Source organism: Dipodomys ordii, unplaced genomic scaffold (genome assembly GCF_000151885.1).
Source record: "Dipodomys ordii isolate 6190 unplaced genomic scaffold, Dord_2.0 Scaffold1, whole genome shotgun sequence".
NCBI classification, from domain to species: Eukaryota; Metazoa; Chordata; class Mammalia; order Rodentia; family Heteromyidae; genus Dipodomys; species Dipodomys ordii.
The window spans coordinates 21188984-21213074 of record NW_012267217.1 but is presented as its reverse complement, the minus strand read 5'-3'; the positions used below and the strand labels follow the sequence as shown (position 1 = coordinate 21213074).

Below are 24091 nucleotides of genomic sequence, written 5' to 3'. Positions count from 1 at the left end.
ATGAGAAATTATGAGAATCTTAGTTCAGAACCTGGTTACTCAAAGGTTGTGTCACAGTTTAGCAACCTTGATAACTCCTTTGAACTCACTGGAATGATAGAATCTGAAAGCCCACCCAGATCTACTGAATTAAAGTCTGCATTTTCATTGATGTCTCATTTGATTTGGAATTTGAAGAACTAGTGATATAATAAATTAATTGGACATAGATTGAAAAGGAAGATTTTAATAAGAAATAGTCAAGTATGAACAGAATTTTAAAATTAATATCTCTAAAACTTCCATTGGATTCCATGTACAAGATCCTGGGTTCATGTCCCAGCACTGGAAAAAAATCACAGGACTAAGATGTTTAAAATTTTTTAATTATTTATAGTAAGAAAATCCTAAAGAAAATGAAAGATTAGTGGGTACAATATATTGAAAAGCTATTGTCCTTCTGAAAAAAAAAAAAAAAACAGAGCATACAACATCCTGCTATCGTATCAGGAAGAATTTCCTGACATTGAGGACTGTTAAAAATATAATGAAGATATTATGAGATATGTGGCATTGGAGCAAATAGAGACTTATTTCCACATCATGCTATCTACATTTAGTATAAAACCTAAGTAGCTACTTGTAGTCTTTTCAGCCTAATTGGTCAAATCATCTACATATCATCTGCTGAGTTTCTATTATGTATGCTTTTTCATGCTTCCATTTTTCACTAGACCTCTTGACTAATCTGAAAATTGGCTGCAAACTACAAAATTAAAACTTTTAACTAGGGATACAGGTGGACCCATTGCAACAATGAGATGTACAAGTCGTTATGTCGAAAAACAAACTTTACAACTTTGGTTGGGGGGGGAGCATCCAGTGGGGGGGGTAGAGGAATATGGGAAGGGGAAACAAAGAGGAAGCAACAATGCTTGATAAGAAATGTACTCATTGGGCTGGGAAGGTGGCTCAGTGGTAGAACGCTTGCCTTGCATGCCTGAGGCCCTGGGTTCGATTCCTCAGCACCACATAAGCAAAAAGAAAAAAGCCGGAAGTGGCGCTGTGGCTCAAGTGGTAGAGTGCTAGCCTTAAGCTGAAGAGCTGAGGGACAGCACCCAGGTCCAGAGTTCAGGCCCCACGACTGGACCCCCCCCCCCAAAAAAAAGAAGAAATGTGCTCGTTATCTTGCCCGTGTAATTGTAACTACTCTGTACGGTATTCTCACAATAAAGTTAGAAAAAAAAACTTTTTGTCATTTCAGAAAATGAAAAAAATACTCTGTATGTAGCTGCATGCAATCCTGTTTCCTTATACTTTATGGATATGACTGGAAAAAATGTCTTCTTTGTGGACTTTTTTGACATCTTCCCAAGAATGGCCAGTGGAGTTTGGCAACCTTTTGTGACAGTGGCACCTCTGGGAAGTCCCCTCAAGAGTCAGGTTATTCTCCATGAAGAGCAGGTAATGTACACCAGCCTTCTCACATGGTACAGCTATGAGTAACTTGCATGAAGAAAAAGGCAAGAGTGATTTGCAACCTATAACTGAAAGTGTGTGCTTTTTTAAGATCAAGGATAGAGGTTGTAGAAAAGTCAGGAGTTGGATTCTATCAGTAATACCAGTAGATAGTAGGCTTCCATCCTCCTCTAGGTAGAGACAACAGTTGTTGTTGTTGTTGTTGTTTTTGGGGGGGGTTGTCAGTCATGGCTTGAACTCTGGGCTTGGGCACTGTCTCTGTGTTCTTCAGCTCAAGGCTAGTACTCTATCACTTAAGCCACAGTGCCACTTCTGGTTTTCTAGTGCTTTAATGGAAATAAGAGTCTCACGGACTTTTCTGCCCGGGGTGGCTTTGAACCGCGATCCTCAGATCTCAGCCTCCTTAGTAGCTATGATTACAGGCGCGAGACCAACAGTTTGAAACAAGTTTGTCAGAGTTGCCCACCTCAATATTTTGAGAGTTGGGAGTCACATAATTCTTTGTTATGAAGCTTGCATTCTTCTTAGAAAGACAGACAACAAACTACTAAAGAAAAAAAATGCCAATTTCAAGTCATTTTAAGCGCTGTACAGAAACAGGATAATATCTAAGGGAGTAATGGAGCTACAATAGGAGGTCAGGAGTGTGGATACTATTGAAAGGAGTACTGAGATATCTACTGTAAGGAAATGACAGTTGAGGTCTAAATGACATTCTTTCTGTAAAGAGAGCCACATAAATCTACTGAATAGAACACACTGAGATCCATCCCTTACTATATAATAATGCTTAACTTCCATCTATCACTTCTGTGGATTAGCACACTAAGATTTCAGTAGTAAAGCACGGATGCTCAGAGTCAGGCTAAAAATATTCCAAACAGATGTTATAGATCGAAAGACAGGTTTTGTTTTCAAATGGCAGGCTTTGTTTTCATTATTGAGAATTCTAAGTGTCTAATTAAGCTATTTTCCAATAGAAAATAATGTAATGTTTCTGTATAACTATCATCAGCCAGATGTCTATCAGGTATTATACCAGGCATATTATTCATTCTATGGATATATACACATATATGTACATATACATGTATACATATATATCTTTCACCTACTGTTGGAAATACTGCAGTGAACAAAACAAGAAAAAAATGTTTATAAGGTAGTACAGGAAGATAGACAATAAGCAAAGTAAGAATTAAATTATATCTGAGGCTAGAATGTAAGAAGCAAGAGAAAGTTGGATTGCAATTTTAAATAGGTGGATAGAGATTACTTAACTGAAAAGGAGATGTTTAAACAAAGAGCTGATGGGGTTGAGGAGAACAGACACTTTGAAGAAGAGTATTCTAGGCAAAGGAAACCTTAAATTCCAAGAGCCAAAAGTGGAACATTCCTCTTTCTCTTTAAGGAAGTGTGTTGGAGATGATTGGAAGATGAGAATGAGAAGTGAAGTAACAAGGTTACTCAGTTGGTTAGTCAGAGATGAGCTAGAAGGGGCAATGGGACACAGATGGTAGACTCTTCTGTGACATCAAAGATTCTGGACCCTGACTAAGTGAAAGGGTGATGAGTATTAGAGACTTTTGAATTGTGAAACAGCACGATCTGACATATTTGTAAAAGATTTTTTTTATTTCCCTGTAGTGAATAACCTAGAGGCGCTAAGGCAGAATGAGGAAAAGTAGTTAAGAGATTTCTTTCTAAATGATTCAAGAGAGGGATGGTGGTTTGGAGGATGTAGGTTATAAATAGTGATAAATCCTTGGTATGTTTTCAAAATATAACAAATAGCATTTCCTAACAGAGCAGATGTTTGGAGTAAGAGAGAATTAAAGACAGCTTTAAGATTTAGGGACTGAGCAATTTGGATGAGTTGTCCTTAACTGAAATACTGAAGGAATCAATTTAAGAGGGAACCACAGAAAACATTTGATTAAATTTGAGATCTGTTGAACTACCAGATAAACAATGAGCCTAGAGTTCAACAAAGAGGTAAAAACAGGAAATATAAATTTGGGAGTCATTCCTGTATAAATATCACTTAAGGTCACAAATCTGAAAGAGATCATGAGGGAGAAGGGGCGAAGTGTAGATAGGAAAGTCCCAAGTTCTAAGCTCTGGGGTGGTGAAATACTATGATATCAAGGAGATGATGAATCCAAAGCAGGGATTGAGTAGGAGAAGCTAGTGACATAAAGGAACAAAACTCAGGGAAGTACCCTGAAAGGCAACTGATGGAAATCTCAAAGAGAGTCTCATGTTTCCAACTCTCGGTGAGTTGCTGTACTCCATATTTACATATTTGCTTAGGAATGGAGGTTAAAGTCAAATACATCTGAAGACTGACATCCCAACCAAATTGGATAGACCCCACTAGAAGTAAACTACTCACTCTCATTTTCTACAAGCATTTGGGAAAAAGAGTACTATAGTCTGAAACATTAAAAAGAACTCCATTATCTGTATTTGAAGAGCAAAGTACTGTCAAGAAATAATTTTTAAACTATCTAATCAAAAGTAAAATATTACTGGAGAAATAAATCAGCTTTTAACTGTAGTTCTTGCCTAGGTAATTATCATGAATTCTGATATAACTTTCTACTTACTTTCTTTTTTTTTATTGTGAAAATACTGTACAGAGGGGTTACAATTACATAGGCAAGATAATGAGTACATTTCTTATCAAGCATTGTTGCCTCCTCCTTTGTTTACCCTTCCCATCCCTTCCCAGCCTCCCTCTGCCCTCCTCTCCCCCACACACACCAAAGTTGTAAAGTTCGTTTTCGACATGACAACTTGTACTTCTCATTGTTGCAACGAGTCCACCTGTGTCCTAATTTAAACGACTTGTTTTTCCCCTTCCCCTCCACAAATTATACCGACATCAAATACAGTGACAGCATGGGTTATACTGTGGGGGAAGGACATAAAAAGCAACAAAGAAATAATATTATAATTGCGTTAGAAACAAATGCATGAAAGAAAAAAAAACATTTAAATACATATCTTAGAGCTCCCCTATGACCCAGCAATCCCATTTTTGGGCATTTACCCAAATGTTTACAAACAAGACCACACGAAAGCTACCAGCACAACTATGTTTATTGCAGCATTGTTTACCATACCTAAGATATGGAACCAACCCAGATGCCCCTCAGTAGATGAATGGATCAAGAAAATGTGGTATATATACACAATGGAATTCTATGCCACCATCAGAAAGAATGACATTGCCCCATTTGTTAGGAAATGGAAAGACTTGGAAAAAATTATATTAAGTGAAGTAAGCCAGACCCAAAGAAACATAGGTCCCATGGTTTCCCTTATTTGCAATATCTAGTATATATATGAGTCAAGCAGAAAAGGTCAGATAAGGTGATGTTAGGAAAATGAACCCTAACTTTCTACTTACTTTCTACCAGAAGCAGAGTTCATCCATATCCAAATATTTCTTACAAAAGTTTCTTTCCAAAAAACTAGAGAAAGAACCTTAACTTTATAGATCTCCAACAAAATATTGATGTTATTGTTGAGTCCTCCAGCCAGAAGAAACTATCATAAAATAAACAAGGTATCTCAGTGAATTTTAATGTAGTAAACTAACCAGCATTGAAAGAATAAAAAATTTGGGGCATTTATTCAAATAGTCTTGCCGTATTTTCAGCAGTCAAATTAACTGTTAAATTTACATATACAAATTCTGTTTTTAAAATACCAGGTTTTTAGATTCCCACCAAGTGCTTTGTTTTCGCAAAAGATCCAGTTGTTTTGCGACATTGCTGATTAATATTCTGTTCAGTGGCAAGGACTTTTATGGGAGGAAATATAGTTTTCATCATAAAGCTCTCCTTGACTTCCACAGCCAGTACCTGGCCTCCCAGCTCTTTTACCTGCTACTTACTTGCTCATCTCTCTGGCCAAAGTTCCAGCAGTTTGTCAGAAAGCTGCTTCTATAGCCTGAGTAGACACACCAGGTGCCTGGATACATCCACTCTACCTATCTGTCCTGCAGCCTCCCTACATTCTGCATCCCCAAAGAAATTATTGTAGCTAACTAACTTGTAAGATGGGTCTGTTAGGATGTCAGACCTGTTGACTCCATATGAACAGCACCAAGCTGTGAAGTCTAACAACTAGTCCTATTTCTAGTAAAAAAAAAAAATTTAAATGAGTAGACTTCCAGCAATTGCTTTTTCTCCACTTTGCCCACACTGAAAATGAAACTCAAATATGGTTGAGGGTTGTCATGAATAAACCTATCCCTGATCCTTGTAAAATAAAGTTTTGCTAGAGACACATTCCCCTGGTTAATTAAAGTAGTTGTTTAAAAAAAATTTTTTTTGCTGAAATATAATCTTAAGTGAGGAAAGGAAAACTTTGCCATGCCTAAAAATAAAGACATTTCCCTCCTCCTGTGGGATTATTTATTACATCTGCACAACATTTAGAACTTCAGACTTGGGGACATAGAGGTCATCCAGAGGTTACTTTTCTCTCAGTCAAATACAAACATAATAAAAATCGCTCACTTGCTTCTATTCCCGCCCTTAAAGCAGTGCCAAAGCCACAGTTACATGTACTCATGTGTGACGTTAAGTTCTATTTTTAAACTCAGACAGAATATCATTAGTCATTTACAGAAGGAAACCATTAACATCTAAAAGAACCAAGCCACAGAACTTCTTCATGCTGCCAATTACCTACAAAAGTAATTCTAAATACAGCAATGGCTGAATATATAATATATATATATATATATATTATATATGTTCTGACACTTGAAAAGATAGTTTTTAATTTAGTTACACCAAGAGATGAGCATGAAAATTTTAGACCCTTAAAAGAAAGACAAGTAGAAAATAGCACTAACTTATTTTTATGTTTAATTATATATTTAATGATTTGCTTATTCTTCACTTAATCCTTTTGTGGGAAAAAAAAACATCATTTTAGTGTTCCAGTTAATTCCAAGTTATTAAAGTCTAAGAATTGAAGTCAGTGTTATACATATTTATCAATGAAGAAAAATTTTCTCTATTAACACTGAAAGGAGGTTTAATTTAAAATGGAAGCTTTGTAAAATTTTAACTTATATTTTTTCTTAAGAAAAGTTGTAAGCTATAAGTACCATTTTCAAAACCTTCAAATGCCATTAAATAATACTTGTCATGTTAGATATTAACTTTTAAAAGAATATATCATACATTCCTAATGAAGCATTTAGAATGATACATCTTAAATGAAATGTTTATGGAAACTTTAAATGACCACATGCTTAATAAGATCATCTCCTACAGTCAAGATCTAAAGTAGATGGAATAAACTACATGGCATAAATATTGTTTTAACTCCTAAGTGTGTTAATGAAACTGTAATATATATTTGAAACCACACTAGAAAGCACTAAATTTGCAGCTGAGCCATGGATATTTTTATGTTTTATTTCTCTTACAAAATGACCATGATTAATCCATGATTATACTTTTTTGTGTGCTTTAAATACAACCTTACCTAGATTTGTAGAAAGGATAAAAGACATTTTAACTATGCCTCTTATAAGGTAGCTTTTAACAGAGAGCTCTATAAATGTAGTTTAGATCTCTAAATGAACTTTTTAAAATTATTAGTCTTTTACTCTTGTTTCCTATGTATGAAACACAATCAGGGATTAGCTAGCTTAGATTTAGAAGGAAATTATTTTTAAGAGAAAACATTTTAAAATTATATAATTATGTAACTAGAAATATCTTCCTAAAAATCAGACAAATTCTGTATTAAGGAAAATGAGTATATTCATGATATGTTGTAGTATTTCAATATCTTTGTCATCCTTTCACTGTAACTTTCATAGCCACATTGTAAAAAGTGCCGATCTTTTGTTTGTTTGTTGGGGTGGTATTTTGTTTTATTTTGTTGGTTCTAGTCCTGGAGCTTAAAGCTAGGGCCTGGGTGTTGTCTCTTAGCTTTTTGCTCAAGGCTAGCACTCTACTACTTGCCATAGCTCCACTTCTGGCTTTTTAGTGGTTAATTGGAGATAAGAGTCTCACAGACTTTCCTGCCCAAGCTGGCTTTGAACCGAGATCCTCAGAAACTCAACTTACTGAGTGTCTAGGATTACAGGCATGAGTCACCTGAGTTTGGCAAGATGCTGCTTTAAACAAAAAGAAAAGGTACATATCTTGAACTTTACATTGTTTTCTTTATTTCCAGAGCAATGTTATCCTTTTGTTAGATACCACTGGCCGGGTCCTTCGTCGTCTCATCCTCCCTTTGGAAGAGGTGACATCTAAGAAATCTTCCTGGTGGAGCAAAGAGGAAGGTGTAAGGAATGCTGGATCTGTCTGGCAAATTGCTGAGAGTTTACTGTAGCTTTGTAGTCAAGATGTGTGCCTGCCCATCCCTTTCAGTGCCTTTTCTTTTTTTAAAAAATGTATAATGCATAAGAAAGTTCTCTGTTACACATTAGTAGATTTTTCCTTACAGCTATATAGAGATACATGTAGAATTAAATATCAGTGTGTTCTTTTGGCATCCATCAAGTTGACCTGAAGATAGTCAGAACTGAACTAGTAAATATAGAACATAGTACTTGTAATAAATTCTGAATCAAACTGTAAACTTATAGAGTTACAACTTGGACTAATTGCCTCTACTGGGTAAATATTTCAGCTTATGAACTAGTAGAAAGAAAACAGTAGAAGTTTAGGAAAGTTCATTCTGTCAGTCAAATATAAAATAAGACAACAACTATGGGTCTTAAAACTATGAAAATTCTGATTTTCTTAAATGAATTCAGATCTAAGGAAATAACCATTTGTTTCTGTTAAATTCTGTGGTGGGCCACCAGATAACATGTTTATTTCTAAACAGATTTGGCACTATTTTTAAATTTTTTGTTCTAAAGATGATTTAGTGCATAGTTATAAGTAAGTTTTGAAACACAGATTAATGCACATGCCCTTAAATGTATTGGAGAAACTAGCTAAAGAAACATGAATATATCCAACATATTTAATGTGAATGTTTTGTTTTGTTTTGCCTTTAGGAAACTTATAAAATGTGTAAAGAATTTTCACACAAAAACTGGCTAGTATTCTACAAAGAAAAAGGGTGAGCTCTTCGTTGTAGATAATGTTGAAATGAGATCCTTATTTTATTCAATTTTCTGTTTTAATTTTAACTACTTAGTATGAAACTAAATTGCAGACAAATTGCAAATGTGTTAGTGTACTGTAAAAGAAACTCTTTGCATAATGTAGGACATTGGGAAATCGACATGAAAGATAAGACTTGTAATTCTCTAACAGCTACCTCTAATGTGGCAGCTGTCATTTTCCATTTTCTTTTCATGCATACCCGGACATGGGTTAGAATTCTGTCTGCCGTCTCAACTAACATTTTTCTGTTATTACTTAACCTTAAAACTGTTCTTTTTAAGATTGCGCAATAGATCATGAAATGATTATACCATGGTTACTCAACTGTCATCCTCACCATTTCCTTTCAGATATACTTTTCTTCTCCCTTTACAGGAACAGCTTGACTGTACTGGATGTCTTAGAAGGCCTCACACACACCATAGTGCTTCCCATCAACCTCAGGGCAGCTTTTCTGGTAGCAGAGGACAAGTGGCTTCTGGTGGAGAGCAAAACCAATCAGTGAGTGAAACTATCCTCTGTAGTAGCTCATGGATTGCTGTAGCTCAAACTCATTCCTCAATTGTCCAGCCACTCTTAGTATCCTGTCCTCCTTATTTCTGTCTTTTACCAATTCCTGTTTTGCAGCTTTATTCTATAGAAGAGAGTTATAAGAAGACTGAGAGAAGAAAAATTAAACAGAATTAAATATCTCCTTTCAGAACACAACAACAAAATTGACAGTAAAAAAAAAAGAGAGATGACTTTTACATATGGTTCATATTTATTTGGAATTTTCCTGCTTGCATATTGAGAATGCACTGTGTTCTTATCAAGTTGGAGAGTAGCAAAGCAGATTTTCAGTTGATCCTCCCTCTAAGAGCTACAGTCTCCATCCTAGAGCTGTTGCCTTTTTGATGTAACTTCACAAATCTCCTTTCATTCTGTGTGCTCTTATAGTTGTGGCTATGATTGTTGGTGTTGTACAATTCTTAGTGAAGAGCAGTGTGTGGCGCTTGGCACTTGGTAAATTTTGGTGTCCCCATCTTCATGAAGCATATCCACAAAGTATAGACACTGACAAATAGAGGTGGCTCCCTGCATGCCACATGGGGTATTGATACATCTAAAAGATTTTTTTAATTTTTTTATTGTGAGATTTTTTTTAAAATCTTTCAGAATTAAAAAAAAATCAAGAGAGCCTGGTGCCAGTAGCTCATTCCTGTAATGAAATCTGAAGGATCATGGTTCAAAGCTAGCCCAAGAAGAAAAGTCCATGAGACTCTTAGCTCCAATTCACCACCAAAAAGCTGGAAGTGGAGTCATAGCTGAAGTGGTAGAGCACTAGACTTGAGCAAAGAAGCTCCAGTACACTGCCCAGCCCGAGTTTAAGCTCCAGTACACACACACACACACACACACACACACAAGCTCCAGAGCACACATATAAGCTCCAGTACACACACACACACACACACACACACACACACACACAGAGGATTATATGCAAGGACTTCTGCCCCTCAGCTGGTCACAAGTGAGAGGTTGTGCTCCCACTTAACTACCTGTTTCCAGTCATTTTAATAGAGGGCCCCATAGTAATAAGATTGTGTACTTTGTGTAATAGAAAATGTTGGATATTTGGATCACATTTGTTACTGCATTGTTATTGGGGAGTACTGGTTACAACAGTGTAGAGAAGATACTTGTTAACTCATGACAAAATGCTGAAACTACAAATTATTCTCACACTATTTTTAGAAAGGCTTGGAGAGGAGAAAATCTCTTAATGTTCTTGATCTGCCCCAATGACTATTGGAAAAAAGGAAAATTTTTCATTTAGATGTCTTATTTATTTACAGGAAATACCTTTTAACTAAGCCTGCACACATTGAATCTGATAACAGTGGGGTTTGCCAATTATATGTTCTGAAAGAGGAGCTGCCTAGCACTGGGTTTGGAGTTATACAAGGTAAATGCCATGCTCTCTATGTTTATGGTTGTGTGGTATGTGCACACACTGTCCTCTAGATTCACTGAAGAACAGCAACATCAGCCTGTGTGAAGTCCATACCAAAAGAAAAAGCTTAGTAGCTACACTAGAAGTAGGAAATAATAATCGGCCACTTTTCAAATGCTCATGAGGAAACTCACTCCTTTAAATCCTGCCTGAAACTCTTTAATTGACAAGTCATAATTTTTACTTACATTTGAGTTCCAAGTCTCATTGAAAATAGCATCATTTTTTTCCTTCCACAGATCATTAGAATTTCTACTAATTTCTAATAGTATTCATGAGCAAAAAATCTGATGTTCCTTCCTAATGCTAGGTTATTTCAGTTTTACATCTTTTATGCAAAGAGCTGTTAATGATAATACATGTGGCTAACAAAATTTTGAATTCCATAAATACTTGGAATTATTTTGGGAAGATGTTTAGATTATAAAAACAGTTTTCTTAGTGAAAGCTAGTTAATGCACTTTAAAGGGGTTTTTTTTGGTCTGCTCCTGGGGCCTGAACTCTGGGCCTGGGTGCTGTCCCTCAGCTCTTCAGCTCAAGGCTAGCACTCTACCACTTGAGACACAGCGCCACCTCCGGCTTTTTTCTTTTTGCTTATGTGGTCCTGAGGAATAGAACCCAGGGCCTCAGGCATGCAAGGCAAGTGCCCTACCACTGAGCCACCTTTAATGTTTTCTGTTTAAGTTGTTAAAATAAAATCTTACAAAAATGAGATGCACAGTAGGAGTATATCATATCTAAAATTTTTTCTGACCATTCTCAGAAATGGAGTTCAGCCTTCCTCATAAAATTTCAAGTGATCAACTATCAGCTGAAAATCTAAGTTCAGCTGTGGGACAGAAGATTGCCTCTCCTAACCGAATTCTCTCAGATGAAAGCAGTTATGCCACTATAATTGTTGGCTTCCCAGATCTCATGGTAAGCATCAACTTTTAAAATTAATGACTCTTTTTCTCCTCAGTTTGACTTATAGTCTGTAAACCTATTTGAAGGATAACTAAAAATGTAATAATTTTCCGATAAGCATTTCAGATCAAGTCTGTATTTGAAATCAGTTATTAAAAAGTGTTTACCCTGTATAGTTTTATTCCTTAAAAATTATTGTTTACAATGTAATGTGGTGATATGATTTAGTATGTGACACACAACGCTTGATATACTGAAGATGACTTTTTTCAAGTTATAAACTAAAATTTTCAACACCATTTGATTGTGAAGACCAATTGATTTTCCATTGAGTTTTGTTCTGATACATCTTATTTTTGCAGTATCTAGGTAAGACTGTCATAAGGACTCAGCTTATCTTTCTCCTAAATATGCCCTTCTGCTGTTACCTAGGTTATCTGCAAAGGTGAGGCTATTTATAGTTGACTTTGGGTGAAACTGGACACTATCTTCCCCTAATGACAATCTGCAGAAAGGAAATACAAAGTTCATTTCAGTACAGATTATCATCTAATACCCTTAGATAGCTCCATGTGTTCTGATGAAGCATTTAATTTTAATAATTTCCTTTGTAGCTTTTATGTGGGCTGATAGAATCATTTAAAGATAATACACCAATCCCATATGCCTCAACATTTTTATGTAATTAATGACTGCTGAGTGCTTCAGGATATAAGACATTTGAAATAGAAAACCCAGTGGATAAGATGTGACTTAGGGCTTTGCCATATGCCTTCCTAATTATTAAGTAAAAAGGATTAGCTATTATATAATATAACTCAAAATGGAATGTATTGTTGGAAAAAAGTGTCTACAGAAGCCTTAATGAAAGGGAAGAAAGATGTTTAATATTTTTTTGGTTTTATGGATGAAGAAACAGAAACAGAGAAATTAAGTTCCCCTAGGGCAAAAGAGCTTATATAAGGGACCTGAGACTTGACTGTAAGTTGTGATTCTAACTCATATCATTTATACCACCTTCTTTCTGCTTCTATGTGAATTTCTTTTTTTTTGGGGGGGGGGGGTCTGGTCGTGTGGCCTGAACTCTGGGCCTGGACGCTGCCCCTCAGCTCTTCAGCTCAAAGCTAGCGCTCTACCACTTGAACCACAGCACCACTTCAGGCTTTTTTCTTTTTGCTTATATGGTGCTGAGGAATCGAACCCGGGCCTCATGCATGCAATGCCAGCACTCTACCACTGAGCCACCTTCCCAGCCCCTTCTATGTGAATTTCTTTGTATTATTTATAGAACTATTAGTTAAGGAGTGTGCCACCCTCCAATTAGCTTGTTATACAATTATCAAAGTCAATAAATTGTTTTCTTTTTTAAATAAGTTTTTTATTATGAAAATACTGTACAGAGGGGTTACAGTTATATGAGCAAGGTAATGAGTACATTTCTTATTCAGCATTGTTGCCTCCTCCTTTGTTTTTCCCTTACCATCCTGTCCCTCCTGCCTTCTCTATCAAATAGCTGCTTTAAAAATATATGGAAGTATGTTTCTCAATAGTGAACTTTAAATGCATTGTATTATCAAAAATAAGACAAGGAAGAGCTGGGCGCTGATGGCTCACGCCTATAATCCTAGCTACTTGGAAGGCTAATATCTGAGGATCATGGTTCAAAGCCAGACCACGCAGCAAAGTCCACAAGACTCCTATCTCAAATAAACCACCAGAAAAACCGGAAGTGGTGCTGTGGCTCACATGGTAGAGCTTAAGTGAAGAGCTGAGGGACAGCACCCAGGCCTAGAGTTCAAGTTCCACAAAAAAAAAAAAAAGACAAGGAAGATAAGCACAATGGCACACATTTGTAATCCCAGTACTAGAAAGGCTAAGACAAGAGGATTAGTTTCAGATCAGCCGTTATATAATGAGTTCCAGGCCATCCTGTTACATTATCTCAAAATCAAAAAGAAGACCAGGTGTGGTGACACATACTTCTAATTCCAGCACTAAGGAAGAGCTGAAGTAGGAGTTGCTGAATTAAGAGTTTGAGACCAGCCTGGACTATATAATGAGACCTTCTCTCAAAAGACAAAGCACACACACACAAAAAGACAAAGGTATTTTTATTCTATTAAACACTATATTATCAAAAACAATACACAAAGAAAAATAGAGTATAGTTCATCAAAATGTAAAACTTCTATAAAAGATAATGTTAAAATCCAGACATCAGTGGCTTACACCTGTAAGTGTAGCTACTCAGGAGGCTGAGATCTGAGGATCTCGATTTGAAGCCTGCCTGGGTAGAAAAGTCTATGAGATTTTTTGGTGGGGGGGGGGGGTGGAGGGGGATCTGGTTGTGGGGCCTGAACTCTGGGTCTGAGCGCTGTCCCTCAGCTCTTCAGCTCAAGGCTAGCACTCTACCACTTGAGCCACTTCCGGCTTTTTTCTTTATGCTTATGTGGTACTGAGGAATCAAACCCAGGGCCTCAGGCATGCAAGGCAAGCGCTCTACCACTGAGCCAACTTCCCAGCCCAGTCTATGAGATTCTTATCTCCAGTTAAATACAGTAAAGCTGTAAGTGAAGCTGTGGCTCAAGCAGTAGAGTACTAGCCCTGAGGAAATAAAAAGCTCAGGGACAATGTCCAAGCCCTGAATTCAAATCCTAGGACTAGTGGACACACACACACACACACACACACACATGTATGCGTACACACACACACACACACACACACACACACACACAAAGGAAGGAAGGAAGGAAAAGATACTGTTAAAGAACTGAGAGTGTTGCTTAAGTGACTCAGCCTGACAGCAAGTGCTCATCCCTGAGGTCAAACTCCAGTATAATAAGAGATGGGAAAGGAAGATAAGAGAAGGAAAGGAGAGAAGGGGTGAGGAAAGAAAAGGGGAGAGGAAGAGCCACAAAAAGTATACACAGAGAGAGAGAAAGAGAGAGAGAGAAGAGAACAGAACAGAAAGCATGTGAATATGGGCTGTCTTTTTGACAGCATTGAATACCAATAGACAAAGGCTGGTGGTATTTGGACAAAAAAAAAAGCTGTCCTTGTGGGAAAGGATGAATTTGGATCCTGCTTCACACTGTTCATTGAAATAAATTTTTATTGGTTAAGAACTAAACATGAAAGATACCACTTTAAGACTTTCAAAGAAGGCTGGGAAGGTGGCTCAGTGGTAGAGCACTTGCCTTGCATGCATGAGGCCCTGGGTTCGATTCCTCAGCACCACATAAGCAGAAAAAACCTGGAAGTAGCGCTGTGCCTCAAGTGGTAGAGTGCTAGCCTTGAGCTGAAGAGCTGAGGGACAGTGCCCAGGCCCAGAGTTCAGGCACCAGAACCGACCAAAAAAAAAAAAAAAAGACTTTCAAAGAAAACATAGGAAAAATATGCCTTATGATATTAGGAAGGGCAAATTCATATGGTAAAAATTTAAAGTCATGCATAAGAAAACGGTTAAATTCATAAGCGACAAAGACATGTGGTTAGGAAAGTCCACTCCAAGGGCTTTAAAAGTTTGTCATGTTTTCTTCTTTATGCCAAAAGTTAGGTACGTAAGTGTCACTTATATTACTTTTTGTCAATAGTGGATTTTGAACTCAGGGCCTTGTACTTTGTTATTTTGTTTGCTTGGATAGTACTTTTCACTTTGAGCTTTTACTTCAACCCAGTTTTTTTATTGGTTATTTTGAAGATGGAGCCTCATACTAGGATTATAGATGTGAGTCCACTGACACTCTATTCTGCTATATTTCCTTATAATTGTAATTTATTTCAAAACAAAAAAAAATGGCCTATACATTTCACACTTGTCTAGGATATAATGATTGGTGGAGCAGCCATCTTCTGGACTGAATTCAAAAAGGCTGAGGGATAATGTGATTTTCTTATGTGTGTGAAACTCTTAAAGGGTTACACTGTAAAAGTTGGGGTGAGTGTAGTATACTATTACTTTAATCTCTCTTTTCTTCTTTTTTTTGTAAGAAAACTTAGCAGAGCTTTATTGAGTGAGTGAGCAAGCAGATAAGCAGACAAAAAGCAAAACAGATAAGCAGAAAAGCAGAGACACAGCTCTTAACCGAGTGTTGATGTACTCAAAGAGACACCTTCTCTTTTTTTTTTTTTCAATCTCTCTTTTCTTCTTTGTTTTTTTCAGTCCCCCAGTGAAGTTTACTCTTGGAAGAGGCCATCATCATTGCATAAACAGAGTAGCACAGACCTAGCGTTCTATGGAGGAAAGAAGAGAACTGGAACTCCAAGGCAGAGCAATTGTGTGACTCTCATAGATACTAATCAAGTAGTCAGGATTTTACCCCCAGGAGAAGTCCCTCTAAAGGACATATACTCAAAAGGTAAGAACTTACCAACTCCTCATTTACCAAGGTAGCTTGTTTTTGGTAGAGGGCATTGAGTTTGTCAATATTACTTGATATTTATAACTTGATATTTATGTAGATCATTCTAGAAGGTTAGAATTAGCAAAGAGAGACCCAGGTATGTTTTGAAAGCTCTCCCTTGTCTCTACATGGTGTATGCTTGTGGCACTGTGGTGAGAACTTATCTGCACCCACACAGGGGTCTCAACAGTTGTTCCAGGAGCATGAAGGAGGAGATCTCTGGAAAGCATCCTAATTTGAAACTTACTATTATGTACCCACTCTATTATCTACAAATACAGTAGAAGTGCATTAAACCTAATAGTTAATAAGAATGCATCAAATTACATTTCTAGAAGAAATGAATTTTTAGCATAATCTCATCTTCTCTTTGAAATTTTTCTTGGTTAATTAGCCTGACAGCCTTTCTACGTCTTCCTGACCTTGGCATCTTACATATAAACTGTTCCCCTGTTCATGGGAACTGGATGATCAACACTGCAGCAGTGACTTCCCTTTAATGGCCAGTGAACTAATCCCTAAATACAACCTACACTTCTCTTTGAAATCCACCTGGATTATCATGGAATAGAAATGTGCTGAGCCTCTATCCTCTCTTCAATGTGGAAACATTTAGAAGGAATGGATAAGCATTTGGATAAGTTTGGAGGAAAACCTGGCTACTGTTTTCACTTCCTTAATCCAAAAAATACTTTTTAATATACTAGGAATAAAATTCTTACTTTCTCCTTCTTAAATAGCAGACACAAACCACTAATGCATTTTTTCAACCCCTATGCTATGAAATCAATTTGCACAGCAAAAGAAAAGAAAAATAGAGAAAAAAAAGTTCTTAAAAATTAGTCGATTTATGTTGCTATCATGGGAATACTAAAAAGCATTCTGATTTTTTTAAGTGTCTGCAAGTAATAATTAGCCAAAATGTTTAACTTGGTTAGTGAGGCATGTCTAGTCATCCCATCAGTTTCAATAACTGATCATTTTGGGAAAAGAATCCTGGTCTATAAATAATTGAACTTACTTCACCTAGGCTTTAGTAGCAAGAATTGTAAAATAAGATACGTGTTGTAACCCTTTATCCAAGATTGCCTTATATCCTGTACAGTACAATGCAGATTATGTATGTATGTTAAAATACATACCCTCACTTATTTGTAGCTATGTGCATAGCCAGTCTAGCAGCGTGGTCAGATTACACAGTAACTCTTCTTACTTACCCATCCTTTTTCTGCATATCTCCTTCTCTTCTTCCTTGGCCACCTAGAACCTTCCCTTGACTTTCCCTTCCACTCAGACCTGACTCAAGATCCAGATTTTCCACCATGGGATTCTTTCCAACTCTTCAAAGGCCCATAGTGGCTTATAGAGAAAGAGAAGACATTTCAAACAAATAAATACAAGTGTGTGTGTGTGTGTGTGTGTGTGTGTGTGTAGAAAGAGAGAGAGAACATACAAAAATGTACAACATCCTTAGCTATCAAGGAAATGTAAATCAAAACCACAATGAAACTCCATCTTACCTCGGTAAGGATGGTCATCATCAATAATAATAATAATAACAACAACAACAACAATTGCCAGCAATGATATGAGAGAAAGGTGCTCTTTTGTAGTATGCTGTTGGAAGGAATATTTTTTTAAAAAGGAAAAAAAAAAACTAATGATTCTTCTATACTACTCCTGGGTCTGTAATCAAAGGAATCAAAGGTAACAGGCAGTAAAAATACTTTCATACCCAAGTTTATTGCAGCAGCACTGTTCACAGTAGTCAAGCTATAGATTCAGCCTAAATGTCCATCAGTGAAAGAGTTGATTTAAAAAAAAAAAACTTTCAGGGGGAGGGGGGGGAGGGGGGAAGGAGAAGAATTGGGATGGGGGGGGGGGGGGAGGCTGGGAAGTGATGTGAAGGGTAAACAAAGGAGGAGGCTGCAATGCTTGGTAAGAAATGTACGCATTATCCTGCCCATGCAATTGTAACCCCTCTGTACAGTATTTTCACAAATAAAATAAAAAAAAATCAAAAAAAAAAAAGAAATGGAAAAAAAAACTTTCAGGTACTAGTTTTATTTGGCCATAATGAAGGACAAAATCAAGTTGTTTGTAAGAAAATTGATGGAACTGGAGATTATCATTTTAAGCAATATAAGCTAGACTCAGATTAGTATCATATATTTTCTCTTATATGTAGACTCTAATAATTAACTAAGAAGATATGAAAGTAAGCCAGGTGCTGCAATCCTAGCAACTTAGGAGGCTGAGATCTGAGGATCACACTTGGTAACCAGCCTGGCCAGAAAAGTCCATGAGATTCTTATTTCTACTAAACTACTCAGAAAAAAACCATAAGTGGCTAGCTGATCTGTGGGTCAAGTAATAGAACACCAGCCTTGAAAAAAAGAATCTCAGGGACAATGCCCAGGTCCTGAGTTCAAATTCCAGGACTAGTGCATGCACGTGCATGTGCGCACACACACACACACACACACACACAGAGAAAGACATGAAAGTAGGAGGACTGTTAAATAGGAAGGGGAACAGTAGGAGTGGGGATAAAAGTGGGTAATGAGGAAATATAGTCAGTGCTTACATATTACACAAATGAAATAATGACTCACATAAACTATTTTAAAAAAGAATAAAAGGAAACCTTCCTTCTTATTCTGTGAGTACTGTAAGGCAACATCTCTGTCTCTTCCCAAGTGGTTCTTAGGATATATGGTGCAAACTAAACTCAAACATGTCTGTTGAACAATTAAGAGATACGTTGGTTTTTTACAGAATGCCTGTTAAAAAGTACTTTCAACTTCAAACATGAAATAAAAATGTCATTTTGATTGAATGAATTCAGTGTAGACATCCTGAGTACCTCATTCCAATGTAAAATTAAATAAAAATTAAATAGGTAAACAGAAAGATAGAAAAACAGAAAATAAGCAAAAATCTTTAAAGACAGATTTGATGTGGATGAATCTTGTTTTTTTTTTTTATTCAGATGCCTTAGTTGCCAAGGTTATGTTAAATGGGGCTATTTTATAAATAGATACTAACCTAAAGCTAGCTCAGCTAGGGCTTGTGTGAGACAAAATCACCTCCATCTCTGTCCAGCTAAGTCTCCTCAAGCAAGTCCCATTATTATCTGACCTCTGGAAAGCCTCTGCTTCCTCATCTCTCAAACAGGAAACAACCAGTGTATCACTCCTAAGAAACATGAGAGCCAGGACTCTACATCAGGTTAATATGATTATGAACTGAGTGCTAATTCTGCCACATTGTGCAATCCCAATGAAGCACATGGTGACATCCTAAGATCAAAGACAAAATTAAAATGATAACATATTTTCAAATAAACTCTAACTGCCGAATCATTGACCCCTTTGGGGAAACAAAGATAGTGGGGAAAAACAACAGCTTATTTTCAGATATTAAAGAATTATAGCCTACAAGGATAAGAACCACATGATTATCTCAATAGATACAGAATTTAACAAGATCTAACACCCCTTTATGATGAAAGCTCTGGAAAATCTAGGAATCCATGGATCATTCCTCAATATAATAAAGGCTGTGTATGACAAACCTACAGCCAGCATTATACCTAATGGCAAAAAGCTAAAGCCATTTTCTCTAAATTCATTAATGAGACAAGGATGTCCGCCCTCTCCACTCCTCTTCAATTTTGTATTAGAATGCCTAGCTAAAGTAATAAGATGCAAACATAAAGGGCATCCAAATAGGGAAAGATGAAGTATATCTCTCCCTCTTTGCAGATGACATGATCTTCTATTTAAATAACCACATGAACTCCACTCCCAAGTTACTCAAGCTTATTTGAAACTTTGGCAAAGTAGCAGGGTATAAAATTAACCCTCAGAAATCAATGGCTTTCCTATATGTCAATAACGAGAAGAGCATGGCTGAAATCAGGAAAGCAACTCCTCTTGTAACAGTCCTACAAAAAATAAAATACCTAGGAGTTAACAAAAGAAGTGAATGACCTCTATGATGAAAACTTTAAAAACTTGAAAAAGGAAATTAAAGCAGAACTAAGGAAGTGGAAAAACCTCCCATGCTCCTGGATTGGGAGGATTAACATTGTGAAAATGGCAATACTTCCCAAGGCTATCTACAAATTCAATGTGATACCTATCAATATCCCAACCTCATTCTTCAATGAAATAGAAGAAGCCATCCAAAAATACATATGGAACAATAAAAGACCCCAAATTTCAAAAACAATCCTTAGCAGAAAGAACAGTGCTGGAGGAATATCAATATCAAACTTCAAACTCTACTACAAAGCCATAGTAATTAAAACAGCTTGGTACTGGCATAAAAACAGACCTGAGGACCAATGGAATAGGACTGAAGACCCAGAAATGAACCCACGGACCTATAGCCACCTAATCTTTGACAAGGAAGCTAAAAAAAAAAATAGAATGGAAGAAAGACAGCCTTTTCAGTGAATGGTGCTGGCAAAATTGATTAAACACCTGTAGAAAACTAAAGCTACATCCATATATATCACCCTGAACCAGAATCAACTCCAAATGGATCAAAGACCTCAAAGTCAAAGCAGACACCCTGAAAACATTACAGGAAGGAATAGGAGAAACTCTAGGGCTCCTTGGCACAGGCCGAAACTTTCTTAATAGAGACACAGACACAGAACAAATCAAAAAAAGGTTAGGCAAATGGGACTGCATGAAATGGCAGAGCTCCTGCATGGCAAAGGACATAGCTAGCAAGATCAATAGAAAGCCCACGGATTGAGATAAGATCTTCCCTAGCCATACAACAGAGAAGGGTCTCATATCTAAAATATACTTAGAACTCAAAAAATTAACTCCCCCAACAACAAATCCTCAAACAACCGCCAGATTAATAAATGGGCTAAAGATTTAAAGAGAGACTTCTCTGAAGAGGAAATAAGAATGGCCAATAGACACAGGAAGAAATGCTCATCCTCTCTAGCCATAAAAGAAATGCAAATCAAGACAACATTGAGATTCCACCTCACCAAAGTTAGAATGGTTATAATCAAGAAATCTAATAATAACAGATGCTGGAGAGGATGTGGCCAAAAGGGAACCCTACTACATTGTTGGTAGAGTATAAACTTGTTCAGCCACTTTGAAAAGTAGTATGGAGGTTCCTCAAAAGACTCCACATAGAGCTCCCCTATGACCCAGCAGACCTTTTGGGCATTTCCCCAAACGATCACAAACAAAGCCATACTAAAGCTACCAGCTCAGTGGATGAATGGATCAAGAAAATATGGTGTATATACACAATGGAATTCTATGCCTCCATCAGAAAGAATGACATTGCCCCATTTGTTAGGAAATAGAAAGACTGGGGCTTGGAAGGTGGCTCAGAGGTAGAGCTCTTGCATTGCATGCATGAGGCCCTGGGTTTGATTCCTCAGCACCACATAAGCAAAAAGAAAAAAGCTGGAAGCGGTGCTGTAGCTCAAGTGGTAGAGCACTACTTGAGCTGAAGAGCTGAGGGACAGCACCCAGGCCCAGAGTTCAGGCCCCATGACCGGACCCAAAAAAAAAAAAAAAAAAAGGAAATAGAAAGACTTGGAAAAAATTATATCAAGTGAAGTAAGCCAGGCCCAAAGAAACAGGTCCCATGGTTTCCCTTATTTGCAATAACTAGTAAACGTCTAGGATAACCTTACCAGACAAATAGAAAAGGTCAAAGATGTGCACATATGACCATAAAAGATAAGCAAAATAAACCCCAAGACAGAGACACAAGAGGATTTAACTTTGTTGCTGTTGTTTTTAATGTACTATGTGATTTCTTTTGTTTCTTTCATATGTTCTTCCCTATTTGTATAACTCGTTTTCACTGTATTTGATTCCAGTGCCCTGAATCTTTTTTTTTAGTAAGTTTTTTATTGTGAAAATACTGTACAGAGGGGTAACAGTTACATGAGCAAGGTAATGAGTACATTTCTTATCAAGCATTGTTGTCTCCTCCTTTGTTTTTCCCCAACCATCCTTTCCCTCCCACCTCCTCAACTATACTCTCCCCCTCTCCCTCCACCTAAATCATAAAGTTCATTTTTTGACATAGCTTCTTGTACATCTCATTGTTGCAATGTGCCCTGCATCTTGTATATATATATATATAATTTGGGGAGGGGAAATAACAAAATGCTAAGACAAGGATACAGGCTGACCCACTGTAACAATGAGATGTACAAGACACTATGCTAAAAAAAAAAAACAAACTCTACAACTTGGGGGGGGGGAGGGGAAGGGGCAGAAGGAGGAGTTAAGGAGGTGGGAAGGGAAAGGATGGATGGCTGGGGAAAAACAAAGGAGGGGGCAACAATGCTCAAGAGGAAATGTACTCATTGCCTTACTCATGTAACTGTAACCCCTCTGTACAGTATCTTTACAATGAAAAAAATAAAAATAAATAAAAATAAATTAAGAATTACAGCCTAATAGGCTTTCTTCTTTTTACCATCCTTGTATTTCCTGGAAGGAGTCATAATTTTCAAAGTCTAGCCAAGACTTGACCTAGTATCTTGTCAAATAGGTCCCAGAATTCTACTCTAACTTCCTTCAGCTTTAGCAGCATGCAAACATTCTTGAGTCCTGCTTTGGTATCAAGTAGTCATTTAATACTTGACTCATGTCCTGACTTGTTGCAGGTGTCACCCCCCCAGAGACAGCTGGTTATATAGAAGTTACTGATCTTCAATCAAAGAAACTCAGATATATCCCCATTCCCAGGTAATTAATTTTACCTTTGATCTTAGCTTGATATATCATTTTAAAAAATGAACCAAGTTCTTACCAAGGATGCTGAATGGAAGCATGGTTTTTGCTTCCTTAAATAGTGATCTCTGGGGCTAGGAAGGTGGCTCAGTGGCAGAGTGCTTGTCTCACATGCATGAGGCCCTGGATTTGATTCCTCACCACCACATAAACAAAAAAAGTTGGAAGTGGCACTGTGGCTGAAGTGGTAGAGCACTTGCCTTGAGCTGAAGAGCTGAGGAACAGCGCCCAGGCCCAGAGTTCAAGCCCCACATCCGACAAAAAAAAATAGTGATCTCTTTTAACTTTATGTATTAGTTTTCTGCATTCAAAAATGTCAAAGGATTTTAAATAGCACTTGTTTAATGTTGTTTCTAAATATGTTACTGTTTCCTTCATGAAGTCATGCAGTAGCTAAAGGATTCCCAGAGACTTAGAATGGGATTCATTACCATTCACTGCTTCTGTCATTGTCCAACCATGCAGCGAAGCCTTTAAACTACTGAGGCTTGTCATACAAAAGTAGAAACACGGGGTGGGGGAGGGCGGGGGGGAGGGGGAAAGGAGAAGGATTGGGATTGGGGGGGAGGGGGGAGGCTGGGAAGGGATGTGAAGGGTAAACAAAGGAGGAGGCTGCAATGCTTGGTAAGAAATGTACGCATTATCCTGCCCATGTAATTGTAACCCCTCTGTACAGTATGTTCACAAATTAAATTAAATTAAATTAAAAAAAAGTAGAAACAATAATGCTCACCTGTCCTTGAAGATCCTTGAAGAATGCATGTGTCCTTAACTGTAGGATAGTATGTGACCTGCCTTGGGTGCATCCATGGCTTGTCTCCTCTCTCAAGCTAAGCTTACACCTTCTTTGATCTGCTTGACATGGTGCTTCTTTGTCTTTTCCTTCCCTTTTCCCTACTGTTCCCTGCAGACTAGAGCCTCCTTTCTCCAATTGTTCTCCACAAATGTCAGGGTTAAAATCACATCCCCATCTCTCATGTACTTTCTCACCTGTGTCTGGTCATCCACAGCCCAGTGGGTAAATCCCTACCTGACATACTCCTTCTGCCCAGGAGCCTGTCAGTCATCTAAAGTGACACCAAACTCCCTTCTCCAAACCCAGAAGAAAATAGCTCAACATAACAGTACAAATAACTCAGCAGCACAGTTTCATTTCCTGGGACTGTTAATCAGATTCTAAAAGTATGAAAGATGAAATCATTATTCTAAGAAAGAGATTTCTTTTTTCCAATATATATTAGTATAATGTCTTGGAACACCTTAATGTGCTGGCTTAATAGAAAATGACTTTTAGTCTCTAAAGGAAAATCTTATTCTTTCTTAGTTGTATCTCATTAAAACAGATGATTATTTCATAATAAAAGC

At 37.2% G+C, this 24091-nt stretch overlaps 1 protein-coding gene across 1 annotated transcript in view; it reads left to right on the top strand.

Annotated features, from left to right (window-relative positions):
- Window positions 1-24091, top strand: part of Vwa8 (von Willebrand factor A domain containing 8) — a 264776-nt gene that overhangs the window by 154218 nt on the left and 86467 nt on the right. The window contains exons 29-36 of the mRNA XM_013010639.1: window positions 1244-1443; window positions 7672-7782; window positions 8507-8571; window positions 8994-9119; window positions 10460-10569; window positions 11381-11535; window positions 15689-15884; window positions 22600-22681. Coding sequence (XP_012866093.1) covers window positions 1244-1443; window positions 7672-7782; window positions 8507-8571; window positions 8994-9119; window positions 10460-10569; window positions 11381-11535; window positions 15689-15884; window positions 22600-22681 — 1045 coding nt within the window. The remainder of the gene's footprint in view (window positions 1-1243; window positions 1444-7671; window positions 7783-8506; window positions 8572-8993; window positions 9120-10459; window positions 10570-11380; window positions 11536-15688; window positions 15885-22599; window positions 22682-24091) is intronic.